Below are 17,636 nucleotides of genomic sequence, written 5' to 3' on the forward strand. Positions count from 1 at the left end.
AGTTCATCCATCTCGAAATGAATTTCAGTTTAGGACCAATAACATATCCAATTAACCCATTTTGAGTCTTGAATTATGCATCCAATCCTTTATTGTAATAAATCTTTAAAAATAGAATTGATATTTAAAATATTTACTAACAATTAGTTTAGTCATAATTTAGCTTAAACGTCAAAAGATTTATATTCACAAACATATAGTTAAGGTAAAAAAATTTACAAATCTTCCTAAGTTTTTTTTAGTTTATTTATTTAAAATTTTTATCCTAAAGTAGTGGTAGATACAAATGTATGAGCCTAATTTCCAAAAACAAAAAAAGGTATGAGCCTATGAGTTTATAGTGTTTAAGAAAATAGGTTAAATATGGTAATAGTTTATAGGATTGCATCCCAATTGAGGCGAATTACTCATCAATACAAGATCATGTATAGTTGACAAAAAAACAAAAACAAAAACAAAATATAAGATCGTGTATAGTTCTTTATAAAACAGAGATTGTCTACTAAGCACTAAATTATATTTACTCAACTTTTTTTTTTTTTGAACCTTTATATTTACTCAACTTAGCACCATCTTTAAGCTCTGAAGCCTCCCAACTTGACTCTTTGGGAAGATGAAAACTCTCTTGATAACAATTACTCTACTTTTCATATCAGTAACATTTTCAGGTAAAACATTACTATAACATCCACTCGCATAAACACATTTCTCACACATATATATGTATCTTGTTTCATAAAAAAACAAAAACAGATGCAGAGATCAAACAATGGTGTGTAGCCAATAAAGAGGCACCAGATGATGTGCTACAAGCAGCCTTAGAATCGGCTTGTCAACACGGCGGAGCAGACTGTAGTAAGATTAAGCCTAACAACCCTTGCTTCTTGCCCAACACGATCAAGGACCATGCCTCTTTTGTCTTCAATATTTATTACCAGAATTATAAGCACAAGGGCGGTTTTTGTTACTTCAATAGGGCTGCGATGATCACCGACCGCGACCCTAGTAAGTAACTTTCTCTAAGCTCTTTAATAATCGAGATCTTAAACCATCAATGTCAGATTATCTCATGATTTGGCAGGTCGCGGTTCTTGCCATTATGAGTATATCCCCTGATTTAAAGGAAAGGGCCAATATGAAATGAAACCAGATGAATATGGTTTCATTCGGAAGGGCGAGAAAAGACATCCTTAGTGATTCGAAGCTCTCATGCCTCGTAGTGATTAGACAAAATTTATCTTCAATCGTTTATAGTATTTACTAGCAAGGTTATAATAGCGTAGTCATTGTGCCGCTTGAAATGTATAAGACATGATGTTTCAATTTTTATTTTCTGAATTTATTTAATGACAAATCTTGGTAGACTTACTTATAATCAACTTATTCACAATCTAGATATTTTTTTGTGTTTATTTAGTTACTAGATTATCAAATAAAAAATTAAATATGTAAATTCTGAAATTGATAGTCCACGTACTTATGATTAGTATAATTAAGTTATACCGTATAACTATATTCTAAATTATGCGTTAGTTTTTCAGAAGTTATGTTTTGTAAAATTAAGAGAATCTAAAATTGATATATATATATATATATATCTTATATAAAGTTTATTTTATAATTTACATGCTTTTGATTTTATAGTTTCTATTTTAAAAACTCAAATTTCTTTTTCATCTTTTTCATGGCAAACAAATTCAAATTGAGATTACAATGACATATAAAACTTTTAGAAAATAAATTATTGCATAAGCAAATATATGTGCTATATAGTAAAAAGATATACAAAAAAATAATTTTAACGGTATTTTTCATAGATAACTTTTACCCGAATCATGAAATTTGTTATTTTTTTCTCCGTATTTGATCTTAATCTGATACAAAATGTGTGTGTCGGTAACATCTTTTGGCTAAACCTTTGAATTACACATCGCATAACAAAACACATTGTTTTCAAAAAGCAATTTTAAACTTTTGTTTTTTGTTATTGTCTTTCTAAAAAGGGAGAATTGCTTTATAATGTCAATTGAATTAACATTTATCCTCTTAATGTTTTCTATTTTTTGTCACTTTTTGACATAGTTAATTTTTTAAATCAGTTATGGCAGTTATAATTAAAAATAAATTGAAAACTATATTTTACAAATTTCGAAAATACCTAAAAAGAAATTAAAATATTTTCGGATATCATTTATGGAAATTTTTTTTTTTTTAAATTCGTCCTACGCTTGGTAGAATGCATGTTCTATGTTTTACGTCCACGTAGAATCTATCAGCCTGTAGAAGTTGTTTTCTATAGATCTTTATATATTCTACCGATTGGTAGATTACAAATTCTACTGGATAGACTATATTCTACATGTTGGTAGAATACATCTTCTACCTATTAGACCAGGTTCTACGTTATTGTAGAACGGGTTTTTCTACCTATTGACTTTATTCTACATTAACGTAGAATACATCTTCTACCAAAATTTGAAAAAAATCTAAGAAAATTAGTTAACTCCCAGATCTAAAAAATTTTGAAAACCTGTTTTTTTAAATTTTTCCACCTTTTTTTAATCAGTTTTTGACGTTTTTTTTTTCTTTTTTTTTGGCTCTCATCGTTTTCTTCTTCTTCTTTCACATTGATCAAGCAGATTTTTTCTAAATTTACATATCTTCTGCTTTAAACATGCTACATATCTATGTGACTTGTGGTTCATGGAAAACAGGGACAGATAAGAAGTAGATTTTTGTGGCTGATGCAGAAAAACGAGCTAGGTTAGTTGCTGTTCAATCAAATACGACTCTCGTAGAGTTAGAAACGATGGTTCTAGAAGACTATGGAGTAGTCGATCACAAAGCTGAGTTTAGTTATCTACCGAGTGATTTGATTGATACTGTAGGCTCTCCACCACTGTAAAGCAATGAAACCCCCAAATCAATTGAGAATTTGTAAACCCTAGAATCAAAATTGAATGAGAATACTGCAATAAAAGTGAAGAATACGACCAGACGGAAGAGGAGGAAGAACAAAGAAGTTTTTACTTACCGGAAATTGTTTTTTCGGTGACTGTAATTGGAAAAAAAGATGGAGACACAGTGAAGAAAAAGTATCGGAGAAGTTTTTTTTATGCTTTAGTAGAAAATCTTTTCTACTTATTTTTTAATTAATAAAACATTATTAAATTTTTTATTAATTTGTAATTAAAAGGTATAATTAGATTAAATTTAAATAAAACATTAGAAAGACAAATTTTATATAGAAAATATTATGGAGACAAATACTAATTCAATTAACATTATAAAAGCAATTTTCCCTACTAAAAAAATAAATAAATAAGCAAAAGTAGAAAAAATTCGATTAATAGAATGACATATGTCACGATCCAAAATTAACAAAATGCACGTATCACAATCTTCTGATGAATTTCATGTGTCATAGTCATGTTAAACGCCTCCAACTTTATAGAGTAAAATATAAAACTTTAATCATTTATTCGAAATGTTACCATAATTTTATTTTGGCTAAATATAAATCAAAGAAATTTTATATTGGCTAAATATAAATCAAAGAAATTTGTTGCCAAGATATCAAAGATGAGAAATAAAAATTGTATGAGCCTATCAAGTGGCAAATGACAACAAGTTTATAGTGTCTTCAAATCTAAAAAGGTTAAATATTTGTGATCCCATCAGATTGCATCCCAATTGAGGGAAATTAATTAGAGAATTTCTCAATAATAATTATTTACCTAAAGATTTTGGCATTTTTATTCTAAGAATTACATATCAATGCAAGATCCTATAAGTTAGTCCTAAACAGAGATTGTCTAACTATAAGATATGCAACTAGCACCATCTTTAGGCTCTCAAACCTCCCAACTTGCCTCTTGACAAGATGATGAAAACTTTCCTGATTAAGACAACAATTTCTCTGTTTTTGATATCAGTAACGTTTCCTCAAGATTCAGGTAAAAACATTACTGTAACGTCATCTCGCATAAACAATCTCACACATATATATATGTATCTTCTTTTCATAAGCAGAAGCGGCGACAGGGGTATGGTGTGTAGCCGATCCACAGATACCAGAAAAGGTGTTGCAAGCAGCCTTAGACTGGGCTTGTCAACAAGGCGGAGCAGACTGTAGTCTGATTCATCCTAGCCAGCCTTGCTTCTTGCCCAACACTGTCAAGGACCATGCCTCTGTTGTCTTCAATTCTTATTACCAGCATTACAAACGCAAAGGCGGTTCTTGTTACTTCCACAGCGCTGCGCTGATCACCCTAACTGACCCTAGTAAGCAACTTTATCTAAATTCTAAAGTCTAAACCCTGTTGTGTTTTAAGTTAGCTAAACTCTTTCAACGATTGAGATCTTGAACCATCACTGTCTCACTGATTATCTTGTGATTTGATGATAGGTCACGGTTCTTGCCACTTTGAGTATATCCCCTGATTCTAAGGAAAGAACCAAGATGCAATAAAAGCACTTTCTGCAGCTAATGAAACAGCATATGTACTAATGTAGGACATTGATAAGATGTAGTGTAATAAGATTATATCAATCTGGTCATTTACATATTCTCTTGAGCAACAAATTGAACAACTAAAGGAAGAAGCGTACATAATCTGGTCATTTACACTTTATTAACAATCTCTTAGGAGCAAAACCGTGAGTTCATGGTAGGACAAGCATGACCACAATTTGTCCGTACAGATGATTTGAAATTGTTTAGAAAAGTAGAGTTGCCCATGCAGCGATGAACGCAAAGCCTCCGAATGGTGCCAAGGTAGAAAACTTCCTGTCCTCACGCAGTGCTACCATGTAACACCTACAACATTCGATGAACATGAAACTTTTCACATAACCCAGAAATAGACCACTAAACCAAAAGTTAGACTGGAGTTAATCAGTAAGCAATCTGAAGTATAACTACTTCACAAAGAAACAATACTATTATTCTTTAAAATGAAAAATGAAGATCATAACGGGCAAACTATCTCATAAAAAGCATGGACTCTGACCAATCATTAGCTCAGTTGCTCAGATATAGAGAGACCTATGCTTATCAAACTGGTTCAGAGTTGGTACTGGTAGCATGTTGAAATAGATAACATCTCAAAATTTAATTCACTAGCCAAGAGGAATTGTGTCAAGTATCACTGGTGCCAGAGACTAGAATCAATCAAGTAAACATGATGCAACAACATTTAGCACAAAAGCTCTACCAACACATCCATACAAGAGTCAAATTGCAATTTTAAGAACAATGCCGAGCTGTTAATCCGATATATGGAAAAGTAACAACTTACGTGCCCGAAAATGCTACAATCCCAGCAGTCAACAAGCCACCAAACTGTGCAAGAAAAATATACGTATAGTATGAACATAGCCATCAACTAGCAAAGGACAGAAAATGGGAGAAATAGAGGAAAGAAGAGTAAGTTACAATGTTTGGATATTTGGTGCTAGGAGCAGAAACAAGAGCAGCAGTGTGTACCAAATGGTAAAGAGAAGCCGTTTGCCACACCTGAAAGATCATAACTTTTTTTTAAGACAAATCCAAACTAAATCCAACAAAAAATGAAAAACTAAGATAGCTAATTGTAAAAAAGCAACCAAATTCAGAATCTTTGACCTGTTTGTAAGAAGGGTTCTCTGGCTTAAAGACATGAGCCCCATAAGTTCCCAAACCAAGAGCAGCCATACCTACAGTAGACATAATCAGTCTCTACCTTCCTTACAACAATCAAATCAGAGACCTTTCTTCTTACCCGAAACGGCGGCGACTTTGTGCCATATCCTAGGATCCATCGATCGTCTTCCTCTGAACTCTCTTAGGTTGCTTCTGACACAGTTTCCCATTTGACCAGGAATGTCGAGAGATCGGGTCTTATTTGGTTTACCCTCACAAAAACGGCGTCGTATTAAGCGTTGCTGATTTTCTTCTTTACAGCCACTAAAAGATTCTTTCCTTTTGCTTCAACTGCGAGCTTTGTGTAGATCTCTCTATATCTCCCTTGCAGAATCAAATCTGTTGTTAATCAATTCTCAGCCTACACGAGGTTGGTATCTTCCCCAAAAAAATCTAATCTCTGTTTTCTTTTTTGGAGGATTCTAATGCTCTTCTTCTTCTTCTACTCCACAAAGCTTGAAACTTTTTCTTCTTTGCTTACAATTTTGAAATTTTTGACGCAGTTAAAAAATTGTATATGATTGCTCTCTCCCTCTATCTAGAGGTTTACAATACGCTCTGAAGAGAAGTTGTCAAAATAATATTGCTTAGAGGATTGTATGGTTGGAAAATTTATTGGAACTCTTATGTCTTGTTTATTGTGGAAGTAGTACATAGTTGATGTAAATTCATAGACAAGGGTTGATTTCAGTGATACCAGAGTCCCTGTTAGAGTTTTGATCTCCATGTATATGATTTTTTTTCAATTTGACATCAGTTTCTACATGTGTGCAGCTTTATATGATTGTCTCGTGCTTGTAGGGATATAGCTTTGTTCTGTGTATATGCTCAAAGTTTCCCATTGTGCAAGCTCAAGAGTTAAAACATATCTTCTAAACATGTCTTACTTACCTTCTTGTTAAGGTTTGGAGAACAAGCTGCATCCCCAAGAGTATATAGAAGGAAGCAGCTTATCTTGTCGAGGTTTTTCATGAACTTTTTAGTAGATCACCATCCACTATCAGTGTCTCCATCTATCAACACCGTGCTCCTAATAATACCAATAACTTTCCTTTGAGTTACTCGCTTGTGATGGACGATGTAAGAGGCTTCAGACACAATCTGAGAGAAGTCGAAACGTTAATGTTGCAGCCACTGCCAGAGATATCTGAGAGTATCAATGATGTTATCTGTCATGAATTCTCCATGTGGCCAGAAGATGCAGATGATTTGTTGTTGATAGTGGAGGCAATCTCAAGGGGAGACTTAAAATGGGTACTGGCTGCTTGTGCTAAAGCTGTTTCTGAGGATAACCTTTTAATGGCACGATGGTGTATGGGTGAGTTACGCGGCATGGTTTCAATATCTGGTGAGCCGATCCAGAGACTGGGAGCTTACATGTTAGAAGGGCTTGTGGCTAGGCTTTCTGCCACTGGTAGTTCGATATACAAGTCTCTCCAATCCAGAGAACCGGATAGTTATGAGTTCTTATCTTATGTGTACGTTCTGCATGAGGTTTGCCCGTATTTCAAGTTTGGGTACATGTCAGCGAATGGAGCTATTGCAGAAGCAATGAAAGAAGAGGAGAAAATTCACATTATTGATTTCCAGATTGGACAAGGGAGCCAGTGGGTTGCACTTATCCAGGCTTTTGCAGCTAGGCCTGGTGGGGCTCCAAATATTCGAATTACCGGTATTGGTGATGGATCCAACTTGGTTACAGTCAGAAAAAGACTAGATAAACTCGCCAAGAAGTTTCATGTCCCATTCAAGTTTAATGCGGTTTCAAGGTCGAGTTGGGAAGTGGAAGTGGAAAATCTTGATGTCCGAAAAGGCGAAGCACTTGGAATAAACTTTGCTTACATGCTGCACCACTTGCCAGATGAGAGTGTAAGCATGGAAAACCACAGGGACCGGTTGCTGAGGATGGTGAAGAGTTTATCACCTAAAGTGGTCACTCTCGTGGAACAAGAATGTAACACAAACACTTCCCCTTTCCTTCCTAGGTTCCTTGAGACATTAAGTTATTACACGGCAATGTTTGAATCTATCGACGTGATGCTCCCGAGAAATCACAAGGAAAGGATCAACGTCGAGCAGCACTGCCTGGCAAGGGATGTTGTCAACATCATAGCTTGTGAAGGAGCTGAGAGGATCGAAAGGCACGAGCTTCTCGGGAAATGGAAGTCAAGGTTTTCCATGGCAGGTTTTGAGCCATACCCATTGAGCTCAATCGTTTCAGCCACCATTAGAGCCCTCTTGAAAGATTACAGCAACGGGTATGAGATTGAAGAAAGAGATGGTGCTCTATACCTTGGTTGGATGGACAGAATCTTGGTCTCATCTTGTGCATGGAAGTAAAAGAATTACTGTTCTCCAATAATGTAATGCAGAAGACAGAATATTGGAAGTAATAGATGGTCTTGTTTCAATACCATTAATAAGGTTGATCAAATCATATACATCCCCAAACTACAACTATTACACAGGCTCCATCAACAAAGAAAGACTCTTGTTGTGTTACCATCACTGCCTGTATCTCTTATTTGAACCAAATGGAAATGGCTAATACGCAGGCGACATAAAGGTGGTAAGCATACTATTCCATTAAACACTATTCTAATCTGGGTCCGCCTGAACAGCAAACTGTACAGCCTATAATCATATCGCCTGTACTAATCTATGTTAAACAGCCGTATATAATTCACCACAGGATACACGTCAAATGCTTAGCTTTGACCAGACTCTGCTTTGGGTTTCTGTTCCTGACTCTCCAGAGTTCTTGCCGTATTCTCATGACAAGCAGTGGTTTTATCATCTGACTTTTTGTGATTGGCTGCTTGGTCTTTAGTTACCTCTGATCTTTCTTTTATTTGCTCCTTTGGCTTTGCATCCAAGACTGGACCTTGATCAAGACTTTTCTCAAAGCCATTAGTCTTAGCTTTCTTTCTTGAGTAATCCACAACGTGCTGGTCTTTTGTAATGGTTTGAAGAGCTGAGCTCTGTGGAGTTTTGTTTGCTTCTGTGTCTTTAGGACTCAGTTCCTTGTCATCAACTTCAGAGTCCAGCGTATTATTATGAGTAACAATCCTTCCTGGTGGCATATCATGGTCGTGTTTTCCCTCGTACGTCGTTATAAGCAACTTTGTGTCATGAGATGACCTCTCTACGTGTTTCTTGACCGGGCATCCAGAGCTTGAACATCGATAGTAGCTCCTAACGCAGAATCATCAAACAGAGAAACAACGTGAGCAGAGAAAAATGTAATTCTAAGTTTTAAAATAATCTATCACTACCTTGGATATGGGCTCCCTTTCACTGATTTCTGACCATATTTACGCCATCGGTACCCATCATTCACAATATCAAACAGAGTCTGAGTCTGAACCACATTACGTGATTCATTGTTTGACCTCTCCATTGGAATGTGCTCCATGTTCCCTCCTTTCTTCCTGATTTAGTGACATAAACATAAGAAGCAAAACAAAGAACACCATTGGTGAAATATTGAATCATCAGTACCTTCTCTTTGAGGCAGGACTAGTACTATCCTTGTGAACGTTGTCACCCTTTGTCCTGCTAGTTTGTAATACTTTCACATCATCGGCCGATGGAATAACAGAAACATGCAAGCCTCCATGGATCTTAGGTGGTTCGGTTTGGCTTTGGCTATATGTCTGAACACTGGGTCCAGATGATTTCTCTACAAACATGATACCATAAGCACCAAAGGAAGTTTCATATAAATAGAAATATGTGATCACTATTCTTACCTTTACTGGCAGTTGTGATGACATCGCTTCGTTTATCTTGATTGATAGGGACAGCACCGCCAAGAGGCTTTGGATGATCATGCTCGCCAAAGTAAACAGTGTCCACGATTTGTCCACCTGGAGACCGTTCCAATTGCTTCTTGGCTTTGCAGTTTGGGTGCGTGCACCTGTAATAGCTCCTCACAAATTCATTCCCTTTAACGAGTTTCTGTCCATATTTCCTCCAGTTGTATCCGTCTTCCATAACTTTCTCCCTGATAAAAGGGCTACTCCCTTCTGAACCAGACTGCAAAGACAAGACGGTACTACTCTCAGGAATCTTTGGCGCTTTCTCCGAAGCAACATCTACTTCTGACTGTGAAGCCGCGGTAGTATCAGGAACAAGTTCTAGTAGCTTCTTGCAGTCTGTAGATTCTGGAATCTCGCCTGAAGATTGCTCAGTTTCAGAGCTTTCAACAACGGTTTCAGTTGTAGAAACCGGTGCAGCCTCCATTTTATCAGTGGCAACAACATCAGCTGGTTTAGTCTCGCTTGAATTGGCTAGTTCCATGTCACTAGCCAAAACTTTTCCCACCTCAGCCATAGAGACCAACACAACGTCTAACCAGCAGCAGAAGAAGAAATTCAACTGAATTCAAAAACGGAAAAAATCGAGCTTTACGCCAAAGTCCATTTAGTTTCCAAATCCTGAAAGGAGCAACATGAGCAATCAAATAAACAAAAAAAAATTTTCAGTGTATCAAAATTCCAAACTCCAGACGAACAACAATAGGAACAAAATGTTGCATAACAATCATTTAAGAGGATCTTTTGCGAGCATAATATGTAAACTAGGAGGATTATTACGTTCTTCTTAAAGCCTTAAAATTGATTGTCCTATGGTCGAACAACACAAGATTTAGACCCAACTACATTAACCAAACTGGTCTTGAGAGTCAAACCCTTAAAGTCTACTTTTGGAGACTCATGTATTTACTAAACAAACAACAAATGATTTATCAAGCTTGTATCCCTTATGATCTACGTTTTATCTCACATAGTGTCTCTAATTGAGAATTATCGATTTTCTTTAAGCATCAAAAATAAGTAGAGAAAAAAAATTACACATCAAACAATCGAGTCCAGATTCTAATAGTAGCAAACATGATGAACAAGAACTACCCAGTGTGAAATAAATAAATAAAAATACCTTTTTCCCCCAAAAAGCATTTGCTAATTAATCCTAAACGAAATTATAAAAAGTCGGCAAATTAGTTCCATTTTTTACGGATTCAGAGACGACCCAGCGTCTAGATACGCACGGAAATCAAGCATTTAATTTAATTTAATTACTAAGCTCTGAATTAAAGAAAATTTAAAACAATTTAAAAGAAAAAAAAATGAGAATTTTACCTAGCGCAAGCATCGAGAAGATCATCATCCGACCAAATTACACAAAACTGAAAAAGCTTCTCAAGTACAAAAATCCGTAGATCGGAATCGAACAACCTCAAAATTGGGTTAACACTAAAATCAACAGAGAGAGAGAGAAGAAAGAAGACAAAAGGTCGTGTCCAAAAATCAGATTGGTTGGACTTAGAAGGACTAAGGAGGAAGAAGAAGAAAAAGAAGCTTAGAAAAAAGAGAGAGAAGAGAGAAGTGGGAAGGAGAGGATATTATTTGGTGCGACGCGGCGTATGGAAGCAAATGTGGACGGAGTTATATCTGCGGTTGATGATACGTTGAGATGACATATATTCTCCCACTCACAAACGGCAAGCCGACAAATAAAGTATGGACTGGGACCCACAGAACCCAGTGCATAATAATCTCGTGTGTCTCATTTAGTGTTGTTTTTGCCTGGTGGCCTCATGAGAGGGTTACAAAGTTGGAGTATGTAAAAAATATAGGGATCGGATTTTGTAAATATATGTATATCCTAGGAAAGTAAAGTATTTAGTAGGTTTGATTGTTTTAAAAGTGAGATAATTTAGAGCAAATCTCATTCAAATTAATTTAATTATAATATATCCAACATCTTGACTATTTTACTAAATTAGTTTCTAAAAATTTTTTAGTTGTAAACACGCAAACTTCTTAAAAAGCAAAATATTTCAACACGTTTTAATTTTTTTTTTAAAAACATCGATAAAATATACTAATTTTCAAAAGTTTTCGATTCTAATATAAGAAACGGACACTTTTGATAAAGTAAAATATTTTAATATATTTCTATTTAAATTTTTAATTTTAATGTATCAATGAATACAAATTTCTATGTTCGTTCTACTTAAATGTTAAACTGTTTTAAATATAGCAGATGTTAGATATAAATATGAGTATAGAAATTTATAACTGTAAAGATTGTAATTTTAAACGTTAATGAATAATTTATACTATCAAATATAACCGTTGGAAACGGGTTTGTTTGTATTTAAATGGTTCCAAATAGTACAAAACAATGTATGTGATTGTAATCAAACACCAACAACTACAAACTTCCATAAATACTGTATAATCAATACCTAAAATGTTAAACCTTTAGCAAAAACTTGTAACAAGAAGCATCGTTTTAATTGGTACTTGTAAATAGATATATTGTAGTTGAGTTAAATTTTTACTTGGAGGTAACTACTTCAACTCTCTAATGCTACTGTATCGTTTTTCTTTTTTTGGGAATTTTCCTTTATTGGTAAATAGGTCACGAAGTGGAAGTATATAAAAAATAGAGGGATCGTATTTTTGCAAATATAAATCAAACCACATACTCCAAGGAACAAAGACAAAGCATCGATTCTTACACAACTGGGCCTCCTTTTGGCTCTACTTTTATTTAGGACTTTAAGTGCTTTTGTAAGAAAAATTATTAAAAGAGCAGTTTTGAAGGTCAATTTGTTGAACCACCATCGATCCAAATATTTTCGAATTTAGGTAACAAGGTTAATTATTCAAATATTCACAAAAGAACAAATGGGAATTTTTAATGACTGCTACGAGACTCTTAACAAAATTAGATGAGAAGAAAGAGAGAAGTGGAAACAAAAACTAGCATTTTGTTTCTCTTTAACTGCATATTTTTCGGCTATGGTGAAACTTTCCGAGGTCTCTAGCATTACCGTCTATGGTTATTACCATTACTTAAAAAACTGCTGTTTCATACTTCCTCTACCAATCTTCTGTAACCTCTTCTACAGAAAAATTTAACATACTTTTTTAAAAAAGACAGTTCTTTAGAAAATGCGGAACAAGAAGTTAAACGAAAATAAACAAAAAACAAGAAACAGAACAACTAACTTAACTTCCTCTGTAGCCATTCTTTATCAAGCCACCAAAGTGTTCTCTTCTCTTCTTTCAAGAGAAGACGACCCTGCAACATTTTCTCCCATCTCTGTTCCATCTTCTTCCTCTCTGTTTCCGTTTTCTTCACCATTCACATCACTAATCCCCTTTGCTGCATCATCGTCCTCAACCTTCGAATCTTTATCTTCTTTCTTCACATCATAGCCCTCATGAAGTTCCTCCTCGAGGCCCTCCCCACAGTTCATGACATTGCTTGTACCAATCTCCTCGTGTAGCTTATTGTCCTCAACACACTTGTTTGTATCCTCCAGCAAAATGTCATGAGCTTCTGGCAATTGAGGGATGTTGTCACAAAGCTCCATGTCATCAACTTTGGTGACAGGATCGTACAAGTGTGTTCCATCGTACACCGAATTTGCATGGCTAAGTGGTAAATGCAACTGACCAACCTCAACCACAGGACCAAACTGAGATTCATCTTCACTACCTCCATAGTCTTCCATTGGATCAATACCTTTCCTTCTCTTTCCCATCCCTTTCCTTCTCACCCTCTCTTTACCTCGCATCCTTTTCCCAAGTTCTATCTGCTGCTGGTTTTCTGTTCCAGCAGACGTTACTCCGACTTGATCTCTCAAGCAATCTTGCGCAAGGCTGATAATTCTTGAAACCATGTTGCCTCTTTCAAGATCCAAATCATGTGTTGGAAAATTCTCAGCCAATTCCAATATATCCCTCACATTTAAAATCTGCAATAACAAAAAGGGTAAAGTATAAAGATCATACCTAAAAAAAAACTATCAAGAAACTAGTTCTTAGCTATTACCGTTCTTTGAAACTCGCTTGAGAGAGAGATGGGCCTTCCTACAATCTTGCGTGTGATTCCTGAATACCACCTCATGTAGTCTGCTTCATCAACACCAAGAACATCATCAGGAACAATGTTGTCCCACCGCATTTCCCACTCGCTTAGCTCTGCTTCCATTTTAACAGACAGGTCAACACCTCCATCAACTCCCCTGGACTTTCTTACCCACCTTTGCACATCTTCAGGGATGCCTTGAAACAAGCCAAACTGTTTGAGACAGCGATCAGGCAGGTGTCTCTCCGCCTTGTCAAAAGATATCAGCATTGTTCTCGATCTACCCAACTGCAGAGAGTTTCTAATATGTTCGGGTATGTATCTACCATCCATATTCTCATACGGCAGCCATTCCACCTAAATGTCAAGGAAAGTATATCAACAACGACTTGAGATCAAAAGAAGTATACACAAAGAAGAGTAGCTAGTGAATATGAAAGATCAACAAGCTTACATCACATGGCTTCAAGACGTCCAACGCTTTCCGGTAAAAGACCACATCACGGTTTGCTGTTGGACCATTCTGCTTCCCCTTCCACCTAAGCACAAATGGGAAATGATCATGGACTGGTTCACGGTTCAGCTTTGGCCGGCCAATGTTTAAGTGATAGTAACTCCAACACTACACAAGACAAAAGAAAAAGGAAATAAGATTACTAACTGCTGAAACTTATATAAAAATTCCTTATGCATTAACAATATTGGGAACAAAAAGCACCTGTAACAGCGTCAAGCAACCACATATAGTGCTTTGGGATTTAACAGAAGCATTCCCAAGTGCTCTATACAAGAAAGCCAAAGCAGCTGCTCCCCACGCAAATGTTCCAGCATCATCAAAATCCTCAAACAGCGGAAGATACATAACAGGCACCTTGTTTCCAGTTGTAGTAGAGAAGATGGTACTCCCTACTAAGTACAAGAGGTAAGCCCGTGTATAGCGCTCAACTTTTTCAAAAGACGCGTCTTCACGACAGTCAGAGAAATTTTCTTTCAACCAGCTAAGCTTCACCATCCCACCACTAGCGTAATTGGAATCCGGAGCCAAACCTAAGTACCTCTCACACACCGCAGAACAAGTCGTATAAGTTACTCCAATCACAGGTTTACCATCAATCCCCAACCCTAATAACAGGGCAATGTCCTCAAGAGTCACAGTCATTTCCCCAATAGTGAAGTGGAAGGTGTTGGTCTCTCTCCTCCATCGCTCGACCAACGCAGAGATCAGAGGGTTATCGAGACTAATGGCAGGGATACGTCTCAAATACCCGAAACCGGCTCTCTCCACCAATTCAATCTGCTTTGAACTAAGCTTCCACTCACTCAACTTCGACGTGTGCTCATGACACCTCAAAGCCCCTCGCTCCTAACAGTTTGTTTCCAAAAAATTAGTCTATAACCAGCAAAGAGAAAATAAGAACAACAATACTAAACAAAACAATATCAATGACTTCAATTCCTTGGAGCAAAAACCATCCAATCTTAGTCACAGTTTCCATTAAAGCGGTTGTAAGTGATCTTATCAAGATACATAGAGAGGATGTTAAACCTGGCCATCCCAAACAGCAGAGGAGACATGTTTCTCTTGATCATAAAGTACAATGTCCTTAAGTGGACCAGGATTCGTTAATGCGTCCATCAGTGTCAACACTCACCTGATTCAAACAAAATACAAAATGAAAATCCAAACTTTACCAGGAGAAAAAACTAAGATTTCGATGAAAAAAACATATGCCCAGATGAATTTTCCCATTGAAATGCAGCAAATTAATTGGTCCCATTCAACAAATCGAAAACCCTAAAAAAAATTCCAATCTTTCAGCCTCATTAAAACAAGCAAAAGTTGTGAAGCGCCTCGAATTCCATTGTATATACATATAAAAGAGAAAACTTTGATTTTGATTATGATTAAAGAAACGCAAAGGAGAGAAACGATATGAGGAATCAGAGATAAACGTTAAGGACGAAACGACGCCGGAGAAGGGAGACTAACCAGAAAAACAGCGCGGAACAGAGACGACGAACTTTGAATGATTCAAAACGACGACGGACTAAGATTAAAAAAAAAGAGCGGAGACAAGAAAAAGCACTTTGAAGAAGAGATCACAGGGAATAGTAATACGAACGGTGCGAAGAAATAAAAACCCTCAAAACGACGGCTTCCTCGTCGTAAGGGATAATGCCCCTCTTCTCTCTTTTTCCTTTTTTTTTTTTTTTTCACAGTTTTAATTTTCCCCTTTTAAGAGAACAAAACAAAAAATCTAGCGTTGACAAATGGGCCACACTATCGGCCCAGAAATTAAAACTGAAATGCTTTACTGAACTGATTCGTCACGGGTCAGTTAGGACCTGAGTAGTTGCAACGCAGTAGTTACAGTTGTAAATGCAGAAATTTACGGAAGTAAACGATTATGGTTTTAAATGTTATTAAAAATTTTGTACGATTGGTTTAATTACTAAAAACGAATCCGTTTACGGAACATTTTTGATTGATTAACCAGGGAATAGCAAAAATATAACGTTACCAATATAAACATAATATATAATTATAAAAAATACAAAAAACTATATTATTATGCTAAATATCAAAATTACTAATTTAAATTAATTAATAAAAAATACAAATAAATACTGATTAATTATTCAAAAATTAATAATATATATATGAGGCAATATGGTTAGGGTTTATATATATATATATATATATGTGACGATACAATAGAGTTAGAGTTTCATAAATTTTCCGAACGTGATTATTTTTTCTATTGTGGTTTTTTTTATCAACCTGCTACCGTCCGCAACCGAAAATACTTGCGGGAAACAGCTTTTGGATTTCAGTGATACAAAACGATACACAGCGGTATGAAACGATGTGATTGTTATAAAACGCCACTAACTGCTACCAACTGCAAATATAGCATTTGCGGGTGATAGCGAATGAACCAATCAACACCTTAATATCTAAAATTCTACTACACCTTCTAATCTCACAAAATCATATATTGCAAAATAAACAAAGAGATAAAAAAAAAATGTGATACTGACTTATTTGAAGGTAATATAATTCTTTTAGTTATACCTTAGATTGCAGCGAGTCATAAGCAGATACACGGAAACAGTGATTCTAAAAATTTAAGAAGCGGATACCTGTTGAAATAGTTATATATACGTGCAAAATAAAAACTAAACATCACATGATATAAAAGAAAAAATTTTAATAAAAAGTGAAACTACACAAATACAATGCATAAATTTTTTATAACTTAGCTAATAATAAAGATTCAAAGTCAAAATTTATATCAATTTTATTAAAACAATTTCCTTCTAACTCTATATCGTTGATAGAAATATTATCGAGTCAAATCTTCTTGAAATAATCTCATTTATTGAATGAAATTATTTATTTCCAGCATTATATGTATTATTCGGACTATCTTTGTAAGCAAAACGTTTTTTGGTAAACAATAAAAATTATAACGCACAAATGTCAAACTTACTAAATTTATTTTTGATAAAAAATGGAAATAAATTTAGTGATTTAAACATTTGTGTGTACTTTACTGTTTATCAATAAATTTTTATTTCAAGATAAAAATGAAACGAGTTTCTAAAATATTTTAAAGATATTGATTTTTATTTTAATTCTAATTGTGAAACATGAAATCGTTATCTAATAGAGTTTCTATGTAATCTATGTTAAACCTGATACCGAATCAACTTAAGGAAATTGGTTATCCATTTTTATTCTCTCTATTACTCACCAAATTAATGGTTTGACTTTGACCATATCACTTACTAAATTTTCACATCATACCTACATATATGCGATTGCAAACTGATATATTTGGTGAGTAGAGAGAATACAAATGGTAAATGGTATGGTTTGACCATACCAGTTCATCCAACTGAAAATGCACATGCAATTGCAAAGAACTTTAAAGATTGTAAGAATTCAGATTAAAAGAATAATTCTCTTTTATTAGCTTTAGAAAACTGACTCAAAAACTAAAACTCTCACAAGTCTCATAAGTTATGCAACACTTTTGCATCTCTTTATATATAAACT

At 35.2% G+C, this 17,636-nt stretch overlaps 6 protein-coding genes across 6 annotated transcripts; 3 read left to right on the forward strand and 3 right to left on the reverse strand.

Moving 5' to 3' along the window:
* Positions 1-492: 492 nt before the first annotated feature.
* LOC18013975 (glucan endo-1,3-beta-glucosidase 4) lies at positions 493-1,204 on the forward strand. Its single transcript, XM_006418466.2, has 3 exons — positions 493-668; positions 754-1,005; positions 1,082-1,204. The coding sequence occupies exons 1-3, from the start codon at positions 614-616 to the stop codon at positions 1,114-1,116; spliced, it is 342 nt and encodes a 113-aa protein (XP_006418529.2). The 5' UTR covers positions 493-613; the 3' UTR covers positions 1,117-1,204.
* Positions 1,205-3,802: 2,598 nt separating this feature from the next.
* LOC18013827 (glucan endo-1,3-beta-glucosidase 1) lies at positions 3,803-4,530 on the forward strand. Its single transcript, XM_006418467.2, has 3 exons — positions 3,803-3,956; positions 4,033-4,284; positions 4,409-4,530. The coding sequence occupies exons 1-3, from the start codon at positions 3,884-3,886 to the stop codon at positions 4,441-4,443; spliced, it is 360 nt and encodes a 119-aa protein (XP_006418530.2). The 5' UTR covers positions 3,803-3,883; the 3' UTR covers positions 4,444-4,530.
* On the reverse strand, positions 4,520-6,205 carry LOC18013828 (transmembrane protein 256 homolog). Its single transcript, XM_006418468.2, has 5 exons — positions 5,763-6,205; positions 5,627-5,697; positions 5,438-5,518; positions 5,301-5,344; positions 4,520-4,819 (listed from the first exon to the last, which is right to left on the reverse strand). Exons 1-5 carry the CDS (start codon positions 5,851-5,853, stop codon positions 4,720-4,722), a joined length of 387 nt encoding a protein of 128 aa, XP_006418531.1. The 5' UTR covers positions 5,854-6,205; the 3' UTR covers positions 4,520-4,719.
* LOC18013829 (scarecrow-like protein 21) lies at positions 5,918-8,122 on the forward strand. Its single transcript, XM_006418472.2, has 2 exons — positions 5,918-6,053; positions 6,587-8,122. Exon 2 carries the CDS (start codon positions 6,755-6,757, stop codon positions 8,021-8,023), a length of 1,269 nt encoding a protein of 422 aa, XP_006418535.1. The 5' UTR covers positions 5,918-6,053; positions 6,587-6,754; the 3' UTR covers positions 8,024-8,122.
* LOC18013953 (WRKY transcription factor 1) lies at positions 8,067-11,037 on the reverse strand. The gene is made up of 5 exons (XM_006418471.2): positions 10,828-11,037; positions 9,436-10,122; positions 9,185-9,365; positions 8,959-9,114; positions 8,067-8,878 (listed from the first exon to the last, which is right to left on the reverse strand). The coding sequence occupies exons 2-5, from the start codon at positions 10,016-10,018 to the stop codon at positions 8,392-8,394; spliced, it is 1,407 nt and encodes a 468-aa protein (XP_006418534.1). The 5' UTR covers positions 10,019-10,122; positions 10,828-11,037; the 3' UTR covers positions 8,067-8,391.
* Positions 11,038-12,548: 1,511 nt separating this feature from the next.
* On the reverse strand, positions 12,549-15,756 carry LOC18013830 (protein MAIN-LIKE 2). The gene is made up of 6 exons (XM_006418473.2): positions 15,564-15,756; positions 15,120-15,225; positions 14,292-14,936; positions 14,028-14,195; positions 13,538-13,930; positions 12,549-13,460 (listed from the first exon to the last, which is right to left on the reverse strand). Exons 2-6 carry the CDS (start codon positions 15,207-15,209, stop codon positions 12,735-12,737), a joined length of 2,022 nt encoding a protein of 673 aa, XP_006418536.1. The 5' UTR covers positions 15,210-15,225; positions 15,564-15,756; the 3' UTR covers positions 12,549-12,734.
* Positions 15,757-17,636: the final 1,880 nt, after the last annotated feature.

Source organism: Eutrema salsugineum, unplaced genomic scaffold (assembly GCF_000478725.1).
Source record: "Eutrema salsugineum unplaced genomic scaffold, Eutsalg1_0 scaffold_4, whole genome shotgun sequence".
Classification (NCBI taxonomy): domain Eukaryota; kingdom Viridiplantae; phylum Streptophyta; class Magnoliopsida; order Brassicales; family Brassicaceae; genus Eutrema; species Eutrema salsugineum.